The 15,459-nt window shown below is 40.8% G+C and overlaps 1 protein-coding gene across 1 annotated transcript; it reads right to left on the bottom strand.

Moving 5' to 3' along the window:
- Positions 1–5,799: 5,799 nt before the first annotated feature.
- ela3l (elastase 3 like) lies at positions 5,800–11,353 on the bottom strand. The gene is made up of 8 exons (XM_086030333.1): positions 11,216–11,353; positions 10,113–10,201; positions 9,816–9,913; positions 9,323–9,451; positions 7,508–7,644; positions 7,067–7,212; positions 5,928–6,080; positions 5,800–5,852 (listed from the first exon to the last, which is right to left on the bottom strand). The coding sequence occupies exons 1-8, from the start codon at positions 11,253–11,255 to the stop codon at positions 5,835–5,837; spliced, it is 810 nt and encodes a 269-aa protein (XP_085886459.1). The 5' UTR covers positions 11,256–11,353; the 3' UTR covers positions 5,800–5,834.
- Between the last annotated feature and the right edge of the window lie 4,106 nt (positions 11,354–15,459).

Genomic DNA, 15,459 nt, shown 5'->3' on the forward strand with positions numbered 1-15,459 from the left:
GTTGTGAAGAAATCCTTTCCCCGCTTGTTTTTTACTTCTCCTGCAAAGCATGGACTCATAGTCAACAGAGCTCCACACCACACGTCCACTCCTACAGGAGAGTAAGAAAGTCTTGGGGGGCGTTGAAAGTAGGTCAGAAAAAGTCAGCCCGGGCCCTGGTCGGTGTGCCGTTGATGAGCCAGCATGCCGGCGGTCAGCCCCGAAGGTGTCCCAGTCGCTTCGCGGTAAATGTTGACAGGCTGCCGGGCGGTGGACTGAGATAGTGCTGTCACTACATTGTAGTGCACGGTCCCTCCCCCACTACACACACACACACACGAACGAACACACCCCCATCCTCCCTCACCCTTTCTGCTCCCCACTGAGCTGTTAATAGAAAGACACTCTTGGAACATCCCATTAAAGTGCTTTACTCCTCACACCTTGGTGAAAGTCCACAGAAGTGAACTACAATGCCAAACTGTCAATAATTTTCTATAATCCTTTTTTGTTCTCATTCCTAAAGAGATGGTGGGCCCAAGTATGCATCTCTCAAAGTGTAAAAAACACAAAATCAAGACCCGGGAGCAAGATGCGGTCCGCCATATCATTTTATGTGACCCGCGAAAGCTTACTTAAAACTTACATGATCCTCGCTAAAATCTGTCCAAAAATTTCTAATTGTCTTGTGTAATGAATAGAAGCATGATTTTTTTTTACCCTCTTTGCGGCTGTCAATGCGTTGAAAAGTTGCCATCGATGGGGTCATGCGCCGAAACATAGTCGGCGACGGGGTGTGGCCATCATGCGATGAAACGTAATCGTTGATAGAGTTAAAATTCCCCACGGCATTCCCTGGTGTCAACGAAAATTAACATGCCTTTTCTGTCACGAGACAAGGATTGTTGTGTTGAATGTAGAATGAAGTCATTCCTGATGTTGCGATAGCTCACATTAAGGGAAGAAACCGGCTTCATTCGACTTCAGATTTTGAAGGTTTATCCAAGGAATCCGATCCCATCGTCATTCCCTAAAACCGACTTCGTTTTTTTTTTTTTTACATATCGACTTCAAATGACTGGTTCCAATGTGTCGATGTAATGGACAGTAAATTTTTTCACAAAACTAGACATAAGTATACCGATAATGCGAATATTGGATCAAGCTTCCCTTTATGTTTTCCTTTTGCGTACAGGCCCTCAAATATGGTGCCGGAAATTTAGCATTGTGGGTAAAATGACGTCTGAGAGAATTAAGGGTCCATTATTGTGGTGGTTATTTGCAGTGATGTACAACAGTAATGCTTCATATGGAGAGCTTTTGCAGAAATGTTGTTTCTTTAGCTAGAGTAGATTTATTGGGAAACTATTCAAAGACGTTAATAATGTGACCTGACATCTCAATACCACAGCAAACTTTAACAACAACAAACAGTGTAAACAGTGTACACTGAATAAAATGACACCCGCGTTGTAACTATTTTTATGGAGATAACTTGCACTTACTTAAGCCCCACTCAGGCATGTTCCCTCCCCTTTTTTTCTGCTTTGCAGCACAACAGCATGGTTCCCTGTCCTAATTCCTTTGTGTGCGTGTGTGTGCGTGTGCGTGTGTGTGCGCGTGTGTGTGTGTGTGCGTGTGTGTGTGTGTTGGAGATCAGCCGGAGTACCCTGACCACGTAAATTTAGGCAAACAAAAGCATTCTTTCAAGGCCACCAACCTCCTCTCCACTCATTTCAAACTGAATGTGTGAATGTTTGATATCAAGAAATCATTCAGAGCTGCTGTTTATTCCAATTAATTCATTTCATTCTTTGAAAAAAATTTGAATGTTCGCATTTCAATTAAGCATTTTACAGCACTTATATTAAGTACTATTGCACCGTGTGACCCACATTTGAACATTTTGAACCATAATCGATATACAGTCACTGTACCTTTTGACAGTTTTCCCTTATATTTTTAGCTTACTTGAGTGGATCCAAAGCTCTCTTTCTTTCTTTCTTTCTTTCTTTCTTTCTTTCTTTCTTTCTTTCTTTCTTTCTTTCTTTCTTTCTTTCTTTCTTTCTTTCTTTCTTTCTTTCTTTCTTTCTTTCTTTCTTTCTTTCTTTCTTTCTTTCTTTCTTTCTTTCTTTCTTTCCTTCCTTCTTTCTTTCCTTCCTTCTTTCTTTCACTCACACATGCACACACACACTTTAATTAATCCTCATATCTTGCTCTTTCAACCTCTTGTGCCCTCGTCGTCAATTCCCCTTTCAAAATGTCCTGCAAATGTGATCAATTGAATGTGCTGGGCAGGAGACTATTATTTGATTTTCTCATCAATATTATTATTTCAGACCATGACTCTCACACTAGCGCTCTGATTACAGTGAAGAACATAAACGAGGGACGTGTTAATCTCGGTTTTGCCATTGTCACCCTCTTCATTCTCTGTTATCACGAGAATATGAGGGCGGATTCCCCAGCTGAGCATTATGGTTTTCATAAAGACAGACCATGGAGGGAAATTAGTCTCATATTTTATACTGAGGGTCCGTTTCATAAAGGAGCTAACGCCATTCACTGATGTTATTGGAGTTAGCCTGGTTTGGGGAAGCTGTTTTCAGCATGTCACATCTGTTTGTCGGTTGTCTTTCATCTGTTCACTTCGGCTTTGAGAACTCAGGCTCAATTTTACAACACGAGCATGCGAGGACACCTGCTGGATAATTGTTGACATTGTTCTTAGATGTTTAGTCCAATCACTCACTTACTGTATGGCAGCGTTTCCCAACCCATATTGAGTCAAGGCATATATTTGACAGGAGAAAACTCTCACTGAATACAACCAACTATGAATCTGACCATAAAAGTACTGTTTACACGGTGGACATACAAAGTATACACAGCCTTTCAAACGACAGGTTTTTGTGATATATAAAAACAGACGAAGAAAAATAATTTCATAACTTCCCCGCTGCACCATTTAATGGGATCTATATTCTATACAACAGTGGTCCCCAACCACCAGGCAGTGGACTGGCCATATTGGCGGGCCACACAGTTGAAAGAATAAAAAAAAAAAAAATAATAAAAATAAACGTATAGAAGCTCTGGTTTATCTATGACCAAGAAGAAAAATAAAGGTGCATTTCACAGACTACAGTAGACCTACTTGAAATAATGGATTTACTTGCTGTGTACAATATGCAGCGAGCGGCTCTTGCTTTAGCATTATGGTGAGTTATTCATGGGCTTAATATTTGTTCTGTGATGCCGTGTCATGTTGGCGCTATCAAAAGGACGCTGCTAATATAGTTACATAAAATGAGGCTTCACGTTTTTTTCCTACAAAATACCCCGGGTGCTGTGCTGCTCGTATCATCCATGCATTTTATATCCGTTCCGTGGTGTCTGTTGCATGCTTAAAGAGAAGTCAACCCAAACATATATTTTTCCAGAATGTGTTCTATGTATCTGGCAGCCCCGGTGAGGACAGGGAGGAAACGCTACCTATCTTTGGAGGTGGCTTCAAATTTTATCGACATTTTAAAGTGCACTCCTGCCGACATTTTACCTGCACCCTGTGATTTTATTGTTGACAATTTTAACCAGAACCTGAAATCAGCCTTCGACTCAGTAGCTCCACTTTTAATAAAAATGACAAAAACAAGGACTGTACCCCCGTGGAGAAATAACTCGGTCAAAAAGAAAATGCAGGAGTGCAGAAAGAGGGGTGGAGAAAGAGTAAACAACTTACAGTACACCACAAAATACTATGTGAACAACTAAAATCCTACAATAAAACAGTCAAACGGGCAAGAACGTCCTATTTCTCAAACCTCATTACAGTAAATAAAAACAACCCCAGATTCCTCTTCTCCACCTTTGAACTTTTAACTAGCTCTGATTTTAAGTCCCCACAGAGACCAACAGACGCTCTCTGTGAGAAATTTGCAGACCACGTCAGAAGTAAAATCGAAAACATAAGATCCAGTCTTTTAGCCCGTCACATCACAAGTTTCAGTAAACCTGGACAATCACATTTGCAAGAGGAAACACTGGAAAGTTTTGCCATCAACCTGCCTTTTGGATCCAATTCCCACATTTCTTTTTAAGACATTTTATGGATTCTTTGAGGAACACATTTTAAATATAGTCAATTGCTCTCTCCAGACGGCCGTTTTCCCCGCCACCTTTAAAATGGCGATGGTGAAGCCCCTTCTGAAGAAGAGGAACTCTGACCCCAGCATTTTTAATAATTATAGACCTGTATCCAACTTACCATTTTTAAGCAAGATTTCACAAAAACTGGTGTTTCTCCAGTTAAATCACTTTTAAAACACAAATAATATTTGTGAAATATCAATCTGATTTTAGGATGAACCACAGTGCGGAGACTGCTCTTTTAAGTATTTTAAATGATATAGGTGCACTTCAGACTTGAGAAAACTCACAGTCTTTGTGCTACTGGATCTAAGTGCTGCTTTTGATACAGTACATCACCGAATTTTATTAAATAGACTTAAAAACCTAGTGGCCATCTCTGTTACTGTTTTTAACTGGTTTAATTTCTATCTCACAGACCGATCTTTCTTTGTAAGTATGGATACTTGTTTCTCCAGGACCCATGAAATTAAATGTGAGGTTCCCCAAGGTTCAATTTTAGGCCCAATACGTTTTTATCTTTATATTCTTCCCCTCGGGCGGCACGGTGCACAACTGGTTAGCACGTCCGCCTCACAGTTCAGAGGTCGTGGGTTCGATCCTGACTCCGGCCTCCCTGTGTGGAGTTTGCATGTTCTCCCCGTGCCTGCGTGGGTTTTCTCCGGGTACTACGGTTTCCTCCCACATTCCAAAAACATGCATGGTAAGTTGATTGGACTCTCTAAATTGCCCCTAGGTGTGATTGTGAGTGCGGATGTTTGTCTTTGTGTGCCCTGCGATTGGCTGGCAAAAAATTCAGGGTATCCCCTGCCTACTGCCCGAAGACAGCTGGGATAGGCTCCAGCACGCCCATTGATACCCTTTTAAATTGCATTTTAGATATTATATAGTGCTATAAAAATAATTGTGATTGATGTAGGCCCACTAGTCTAAACACGGCATTCTGATTAATATTGCATTTGTGGAATATGAGAAATCCACACGTTTTTAGCAAGCTCAGGTGGCGGCCATTTTGTCACTTCTGTCGACTGAAAATGACATCACAGTTGCTCAGGGCTCAGGTAACGACCAATCACAGCTCACCTGTTTTCTGAAGCTGAGCTATGACTGGTTGTTAACTGAGCCCTGAGGGTCTGTGACGTCATTTTCAGTCGACAGACGTGACAAAATGGCCGCCCCGTGAAATGACTAAAAAGGGGTGGATTTTGCTCCTTAACTCATATTTCATATTAATCATATTGCGTTGTCTCAACTAGTGGGCCTGTATTGAACATGTTTTTGAAAAAAAAAATGATTGGGTTGACTTAGTTTTACTCAATCATACTACTCCATATGACTCTGTGTACTCGGACAGGACTCAGTTGGGAATAGGTGGGAGGGGATGAGGTGGATGAAACCATTTTGAGGCAAAAAGGAGGGTATTGTATTTTTGTTGTTAAAATATTACAATTCTACCAAGATCTGTATGGTTTTAACACTTCTCTAGCTTGTTAAAAAAGGACATATATACAATAAATAAAATCAAGCTCAAGGTCTCTCATATTTTGAAGGTGCTTGGATTTATTTTAGGGGTGCTTCATCACCCCCAAAAATGGTCTAAAATTGCCTATGGATTGCAGTTACCTCATGTGTCATGTTCTGAATATGATTACATCACACAAGACGAATGCAGAGAGTTGGGTGGATTTATTGAGACTTCATTATCTTTAGTTGTTCATCATAACCTAGAAGACAAAAATTTAAACTCAATTAAAAAAAAGAAAACTGACGAAGTAAAGCAGAATTTGTCTGGCCTGTACCTGATCAATCCAGCCGTTGAAGGCGGACACGCGGGTGAAGACGGTGGGCTTCTTCTCGTAGTTGCAGCCCAAGCCGGAGACGAAACTGGCGATGCCGTGCACCTCCCAGGTACCCTCCATGTTCTTACAGTTCAGAGGGCCGCCAGAGTCCCCCTGAGAAGCAAGACATCATGTTTTATTCTGCTGCTGGTTAATGGCACACTGACAAGGAATGACCCAGACCTTGCGGGTAAAATGAGTTTCACGACAAAAAAAAAGAAAAAAAGAAAAAAAAAAGGAAGAATCACTGACTAGAAATGGCAATTGTTTTAAAAGAAATGGCAGCATGGCAAATAATTGCTGTCAACAAACCAAAAAACAGTATACAGTGGAAAAATTAAAGTCCCTAAATGTGTCCAAATCAGAAATTGCACCACATTTGCATGGAAAACTAAAGTCATACAAAACTCAAACTGCCATAACAGAAGACATCATCAAAGCACAGAGACCTCTATTGAGCAGGCATCAAATTTCAAATATACTCTTATTGATTTTTTGTCTTTTATGCTACAATTCATAAAAGGGGTAGGCTATGTTTTAAGACATGTAGAGCATGGAAGAGAAGAATATACCACACACCTGAACCAGACATACTGTACATTCAAAGCAGTTCAAATACTGTAAATACAGTACCACTTTGTCCCAATACTTTTGCCCATGTCGTAAATTATCATCAAAGTTAATGCAGAGTATTTAGTTGTCACTTTTGCATTTGACCTATTCCATTGATTAGTTTTTTTTACATCTTAAAACACAATTTTTATACTTGTTGTGAGTCATTAATAAATGTTTTGTGGTTATTTTGTATTGTCTATTGATATTTTATGATTGTAGTGGTCAAAACTTCTATTATTTCCTTTGTTACAATTCACTTAAGACAGATCGCTATTCGTGGGGCGGAATGCTAGCTATTTTCTTTAGGTTGGTCAATTACTAAAAAATTAAACCCCCACACATGTGGTCTGGCCAATTGTAGAGACTTGTGAAAAAAAATATGAAATTGACCTAATTGTGACCTAGGAGGTTCCGGCCTGACGCTAACGATATTTTCCCTACAAACATTGCCATTTCCTCACATCCAATTCCATAGAACCACTTACATTGCATCCAGCCACGATTCCATCCCCACCAGCACACACCATGGTGGTCCTGACAGCGATGCCCCACCAGTCAGGCTGCGAGCAAGTGGGGTGGTCAGCCACCGGCATCAAAGCCTGCTGCAGCTTATCAGCAATGGGGCCTCCGGCTAGAACACACATCACACCGTGTGAGCAACCGCACGCACGAGCTGCTGCCAGCGGCTTCCACAGGCGATTGCAAATGTTCAATTTAGGAGCATTAACTGCCCAAAATGATTTTGCCAGGATCTAATGCGTGTTATTTTCATCGCAACTCTGGAGGATTCCCTGGGATATGGCCTCTCCTCAATCCAAACATCATCCGAAAAACAGCAGGATAGACTGCAACTGCTCAGCTGTAAGACACCCCCCCAACCCACAAAAAAAATAAAAAACAAACAAAACAAAAAAAAAACCACTTACTGTACAGTCTACCCCATCCAGTGATAAAGCAGGGGTAGAGGTTGGTCAGCAAGGTGTCAGCCTGGGGGATGCATGCCAGCTGAACCTGGTCGCTCAAAGTCACTGGCTCGGACAGCTTGATCATGGCGATGTCGTTTCTACATGAGACAAACAGAGGGGAGTTCGTTGTTTGTACCGCAGGCACATTTGGAACCAGACACTGAAGGCACAACAGCAAAGTTGTGTTCAGAATAATAGTAGTGCATTTAAATTGGAGTCAAGCTTGAGTTGAAAGTAGCTTTTATTTCCATACATACATTCAGAACACTTCCCATAAATTTCCAAATCAAAACAGAAGAAAATGTATTCCCTTTCAGAAATTCAACAAAAAGAAATATTCGGTTGTTCATAACAAAACTCGGGCATTTACGGTGTGAATGCAAAAATGCTTAGGAGATAGTAATACAAAAATTAAATAGAATGTCAAGAAATAAACAGTTTTCGTATGATTAACTCATGACACAAATTGGCCATTGGGGGCAGACACATTTCAAGAATACTTTCACAAAAACTCTAAGTGATCTAGTAAGCCACAGTAGTATTAGCTATTTTCACAGAGGATGAAAAATATATTCCGGTGATTATTGTTGGCTTGCCTGTTTGTATTTGTTGCTGCACCATTTGTGTCCAAGTAAATGTTACTTAAAGCATTACATAGATGCAATTCGTATAGCCTGTCTATGGCGTTACCCAGCATGTGTTAGCATGATTTGGAATAGAGCTTACAGTGTATCCAATGGATTTGCAAGTTTGGAAATAAAAGCTATTTTCATAAATGTTGAGCTTTAAGCCTATTGTCCTTTATTCTCATCCATTTACTCTCTTTGTGTCGTTATAATGTAGCTACAGCGGTTTCTTCCTTGGCAATGTTATTGTCAACTCAATGACCATGACATTATTTAAAAAAACAAAAAAACAACGTACACGTCAAGCCTCAACATGCTGTTTCCCAAAAAGAACACCAGGGGTCGCAGTTTTTCTGTGGCAGTGGGTCGGTTTGTGCGGGGTTCAATCGCCTGGGGACTGGCCGGCTTTATTTTAATCTTAATTTTTATTTTTGTGACTGTCCAGTTACGCTGCATTTTTTCTGCATCGCTTAATGTATGGCGGGCTTGACTTCAGTTTGTGAACACACTTCTGCTATTTTGAACACCAGTATATAATATTATTCTGTGTTCTGACAAAGTTTCAAAGATTACAGACAAAACTGCTCAAAACTACCTTCACGTGGATCTGCAAAAAAATGAAAATGCTGCGATATAAGCTACATGCTGGGTCAGCAGAGGGAAATGTCAATTTTTAATGAAACACTCAGCTGGATGTTATTTAAAAAAATTAAAAAAAATCACATTTTAAGTACAGTAGTGATGTCTCCGCTTGTTCTTCACTGGAGAAGAATTATGAAACACATTGCATTGAGTAAGAGAAATGTAACGAAGGCACTTAGGTCCACTATTGTTGCTTCTGTTGTGCCGTACGAATGGCTGCATTGAAAACTTGTCTCGCCTCTTCACAATGGACCGTAACCAACTTTTACATAAATATAGAGTCATAAGAATCCTGCATTCAACAGTATGCACTTTAAAGAACAGTTCCCAAATGTTAGCATTGTAGACAAACTACCCAATTGGGCCTTAGAAGGAAAGAAACCATTTTGGAATTTGTTTTACAATTTATATTTCAATCACCCGGCTACTTCAGAGGCCACATTATCACTCCCTCTCTCTCTCGCTCTCTCTCTCTTTTTTTTTTTTCTTTAAATGCAGAACGTCTTACCCGAAAGCCACAAAGATGGGGTTCCATTTCTCATGCACGATGATCTTCTCAGGCAGGATGGCCTTGGAGCCGGCCTCTTCCTCCACCAGGTTGTGTTTGCCCACAAACACCCTGTAGGAGAGCTTTGTGCTGTGGACATAAACACGTATACATGTTTGAGGATTTCATTTCAATGCAATTTGATTTAACTCATTTACAGTTGCACGTATTGTGAAAGCACAAGCATTATAATCAATTGAAAATGAAAGACATTTTATTGACTTGCATGCATAAATTTTAAATTTGACGTCACAGCGTCACGCTCAAGAATTGGCATCTTTCCCCCAACTCATGAAAAGACTGCCGAGTTAGTTTCGCTTTCTCAAGAGCACCTCAGCCGCAAATACGGCTGCCACCCGGGGAGAATTGAACCTGAGGCCCTTTTGTCACGGGCCGCGTTTGTGCCAGCTGTCTGTGCTCGCATGTGTGAGTTCTTGTATGTTAACACTCCTACTTGATGCAATGAGCGGCAGTCATGACCCAGTTGTCAGCAATCAGAGATCCCCCACAAGTGTGCCGCCACTCTCCATCCCTCTCATACTGAAGAGAAATCTGCACATGGAACAAATACACACACACACACACACACACAAGAAGGTTTCGGCGATGGATGGCAGCTCATTTCATAGGCAAACATCTAATTACTGCACTTTCAGCAGCCCTTGAGTCTGCAAGCTAAGAAGCATGGGTGCCAGGCGTGTGACGCTTGCCAGCGGATTTGAAAAGTCAGACAGATGTGTGTTAGCCTTACCTGCCAGGGCCAGCTGTGAGGCCTGGCATCTTCGCCGTTGACCACACGGGAAGTCTGGGGCTCGATGGGCGGGGTGCCGCACCCCAGGGCTGAGAGGAGAGGACGTGTGAAGGGCAACAGGTGGAAGGAACATTCCTTTTTGACATTTTAGATTGCACTGGTCAACAGCAAATTTTAATCAGAGATGGCTTGATGTGTCCCTAAATGTATTTTTGATTGAAAGAACAATTAGGATTTCACCATGAATTGTAATTTATAGCTACGACCTTTCAGAAAAAAAAATCCACCTGTTGCTGAACCTATCCTTAATTCTTAAATATATATATATGACTAGATTACACATTAACGATAGATAGATCTATCTATCCATCCACCCATCCATCCATCCATCCATCATTGCTCAGATGTGTTTTCCTTGACTCTCAATTGCATAACTACTTGTTGCTAGGTCGAATTTGGTCTTTAAAAACGAGCAAACTACATATACTTTGCCAGCTGCTTGGCTGTTTGATTGGCAAACAAGGGGTTGATGTTAGTAGGATACAAAGACACTGAAGCAAAAATAAGATTTCAGTCTCCAAATGTAGATTTCAAGATAACAACTGTCATGTAAAATGACAATATCTTACTTTTCAGCGTGGCCTTAAACATAATGACGTAATTAATTTTGCAATGTTGTATTTAAAAAAAAAAAAAAATCCAACAATTTTCTATAACACTTGGATGGATGAAGCCAATCGCAGATGACTTTGGACTGGTCGCTAGCCAATCACGAAGCATTTTGGGAAAATGGGAGGAAGACAGATAACCTGCAAACGTCATGCATAAAGTTCTGGGTCAAGATTCAAACTTGAACTTTGGAACTGTGAGGCAGACGTTCTGCCAGTAGTCCACCATGCTACCATCAAAACTAAAACATGAACCATGGGGGAAAGCCCCCATCAGGGGCCATCTGCTGGATACGGAGGCAGTGCATAACGTGTCCTTAATGCAGAGTCATTGCTCTACCTGAGGCAGTACACCCCCATCCGACGCCCACACATTCACACACACACAAACACACACAAACACACAGAGGAGCGAAGAAGGCCAGATGTTCTTACCAGCAGCAATGAGAACCGAGGCCAACACAATGGGGATCATGTTGATTGATGCGTCTCGAAAGAGGCCACTCAACACTCACTCGCTTTTAAACGTTCTTCCGCAGGCAATCCCCCTTTGGGAATGCAGCAACACACATTATTGGTGTGGAGTGCCCCCCCCCCCCTCCCCCAGGGATGAAGGTGAGCCAATGGCAAAGCGACCCACACAGGTGGCTCCTGTGGAACATTTCTCATGACCTTCATTTGGAGCTGTATTTGTGTCTCCTTAGTAAGCAAAACTTGTGCAGAATACAATTAACAGTGAATGATTGCTATACGTTTTCTTTTTTCACATAATAGAAATATAATCTTGTTCCTAAATAGAATCATCATTTCTATACTCCCGTTCAATGTCAATTCAGTGTAACCTGGAATTAAATGCTTGCATAAGAGCATGAGAAGCCAACATCTGGATTACTGGTGCGTGGGTGTGTTTGCTCTGAAACACAAAATGAAAATCCAACCAAGGAAGCATTAGAATAATAAATAACCAGATGGTGATATTGGTGCAGCTAATATTGACAGTAGACCAGGGGCAGAGCCATGGGTGGGCCTGGGTGTTCACAGTGTGAGATTCATGAAAAAGATATATACTTTTACATTTTTCGTTTTTTATTTTAAATTCTTAAATTATTTTGGAATTAGTGTTTAATTCTGTTTTTTTCATTTTATTGAATATGAAGAATGGCATAATTGTGGTTGTCTAAGGAAGACCTGAACTTTGTCATTTTATTTGAATATACGATGTGTAATAGGAGTATTGTGCTTAGTGAGAGAAATATTCAGGGCCACCCTGATTTTTCTAGGCTCACCCATTACCCACGTTCTGGCTCCGCCCCTGCAGTAGACATTGTAAAATAAACTACTCTGTAGGAATGGGGCAAACTTTAAAGTGGAAGTCAACTCAGACATATTTTTTTTTCAAGAATATGTTCTATGCAGGCCCACTAGTTGAAACAAGGCATTTTGATTAATATTGCGTTTGTGGAATAAGAGTTAATCCACCCCTTTTTAGCCATCTCAGGGTGCGGCTATTTTGTCACTTCTGTCGACTGAAAATGGTATCACAGTTGCTCAAGGCTCAGATAACGACCAATCATGGCTCAGTTTCAGAAAACAGATAAGCTTTGATTGGCCGTTAAGTTTCTGAGATGTCATTTTCAGCCGACAGAAGTGATAAAATGGCCGCCCGCTGAGATGGCTAACAACGGGTGTATTTTGCTGCTTAACTCATATTCCACAAACTCAATAATTATCAGAATGCCATGTTTCAACTAGTGGGCCTGTATGGAACATATTCTTAAAAAATATGTTTGGGTTGACTTCCCCCTGAAGAGCGTTTGCTGAAACATTATGACGCTATTGGTGTTGGATTTCTTTCAAGTGATGATATTGTCGTGACTTGTTGCAAACATGTTGCTTAACTCTTTTGTACATAAGACAATTTATTATAGGTTCCTTGGATTGTTTTATGCACATACCTGTCAACCCCGGGGTGAACAGAATCTTAAAAAAATTGTAATTTGCCCTTACATATCTGTGTATAATCTTACACATTACACATTATTTTCAAATGGCTGCTGTGGAAACATGTTTGAAAAGGTGTTTCCACCTTGTTTCCACCTTTACAAATTACGCCGAAAGTGTACAACTTGACAGGTATGTATGCGGCATTTTACCATTTCCAGTGACATTGTTTTAGAATTCATTCTTGGTGTCAGTAGCGTAGTGTGGTTAACCTGAAGACCTGTAGCATGACCTCGGTCACCAGGTTTTTTTTTGGTACACTTAAGGGCACCTTCGAGCAATGAATAATTCAACAAAACAAGTCACAGTTTGACCAATCATGCATCCGTTAGCATTTACACATATAAAAAAATGACAAAAGTCTGGACTTTGGAGACCATATAGCTGGTCATAACAAAGACACACAGGGACTCTTAAATGGGCAGAGAGGGCGAGCAAGGCAACCAACATTGTCAAGGTGCTCTGAATTGCCATTTTTGTACATTTTCTTTCTTTCATCTAGCAAAATTCTTTAAAATTAGGTCAATGAAATGAAGATTCCAAATTGCCCATTGGTGTGAATGTGGGTATGAAAGGTTGTTTGCACCAAGAGCCTACAGACTTGTTCTAAAAAAAGATCAACAATAATGGGGCATTGTGATTTCCTCATGTGTTTTTGCCGCAAAAAATGTTGCATATGGATATGTGTTTCCTACCATGTTAAATCATCTTCACATACTACATGAACATCATTAATTATTCATAAAACATCAACATAATTCAGAGCAAATACGTTTTTTTCAAAAGTGCCTGTCAAACAAGTTGCCCTTCACATGAATCAGTACCCAAGAAGTAGCTATTGGTTTTAAAAATTGGTCTACAAGTTGGTCCCTGTGTTTGATTGGTAACCAGTCCAGGATATAGCCTGGATCCCAGCTCACCTATGACCTGATAATGAAGGCAAGCGGTTGATAAAATATGTGGACGTGATGATGATGATGATGATTAAGATTATGAAAATAAAAGAAAGTACCTGAACCATTCAATCAGTTCACAACTAAATGGCACAATTCATCTGTGTAGTTTAATCATAATTTTTTCCACTCTTGTTAAAACGAAAACGCAGGACTATTACAGTACTTGAAAATGGTTCCAGGGAAAAGTCTGCCAGTTTCCAGTTTCATTTCTAAAGTTCTGTTTTGTAAGTTGGATTCAGGCGACCCTTTTCATCTGGCCGTGCGGAGACAGATGAAGCATGACAACAAGAGAATAAGGCGAGATAGTCAGCATCCCTCTGTGAGCTCCTCCGCGGCCCAGATATGAAATTAATTGAAATCTAATTAAATTCTTCGTCAAATCTGTAAAACATTGTTGTGCTTATCGCTGCTCTGTGTCCACAATACACCCCCATCCCCCCCTTGCTGTGTGATGATTAAACCTCTTGTATTCATTATATTGTTGGTGGGCAGATGCGCCGAGGTCTACCTGCAGCACGGAGCATGTGATGGATCTACCGCAGGCTCGGCCATCGGACGGCCCCCTCTGGGCTTTTCGTTACAGCCTGTTTTACCTGTCAGGAACTACTGCTGAACTCTCTGTGACTCTCAGCGTTTATAGTTGCTCTCTATCTCCTTGTGGCAGTAAACATTGCCTTTCAATGATACTTCCTCATATGGAGCAAAGGGAGTGTTGTTATCTAGAAATATCAGGAGGAGCAGGCCGGTGCACATGATTTCAGCACACTGTGCATTTTATCAGTATGTACGCTCATCAGCCACTTCTTTAGGTACACCTCCATCATCTAATGCAGTTGTTCACCAAGTATCACCTAAAAAAAAGAAAACAAAGAACTTGATTCTACTAATACCACGATCATGACTAAAATTAAAAAACAGCATTGAAGAAGGCCTAACTGTTGTTCAAGAAAGAAAATGTTTTATCCCTGAAAAGTAAATTGAATATTAGTAGACGCCGCTGTAACATAAATCAAAGTTTGGACATTCATACAACAGAATAAATCATGGCTTCCTGTGAGTACAGCAGCTTTGCTGTGTTTACTGCGACAGGCCCAGATTTCACACAGAGTACGGGTAAGTAAATTTGTGGATCAACTGAGACAAAACAATAAGAGTTAATCCATTCGTTTTTAGCCATCTCTGGGGGCAGCCATTTTGTCCCTTTAGTCGAATGAAAATGACATCACAGTTGCTCGGCGCTCAGGTAACGACCAATCACGACTGACCTGTTTTCAGAAGCTGAGCCGTGATTAGTCGTTACCTGAGCCCCGAGCAACTGTGATGTCATTTTCAGTCGACAGAAGTGACAAATTGGCCACCCCCTGAGATGGCTAAAATGGGGTGGATTTTGCTTCTTGACTCATATTCCACAAACGCAATATTTATCAGAATGCCGTGGGCCTGCTGGGAACATATTCTTGAAAAAAATGTGTTTGGGTTGATTTCCCCCTTTAAGCTCCAGAGTCTTGACTAAGGTGTTGGATGCTCACCTGCTCTCACTGGTTTTCTCAACATCAGAAAATGCCAGGATTGGATGTTGACCAGGAGTGAACAGATTCTTAGCAGCATCAAATCATTCACTGCCATTACTGCCTCATCCTTGTCATAGCAGCTGATTGCAGAAACAACTTCTTGCCACAATGACGTCAGGTAAACAAACACAAATACAGCACTTTTTTGTTA

Source organism: Filicampus tigris, chromosome 5, assembly GCF_054856515.1.
Source record: "Filicampus tigris isolate MCC_2025a chromosome 5, RoL_Ftig_1.0, whole genome shotgun sequence".
Classification (NCBI taxonomy): domain Eukaryota; kingdom Metazoa; phylum Chordata; class Actinopteri; order Syngnathiformes; family Syngnathidae; genus Filicampus; species Filicampus tigris.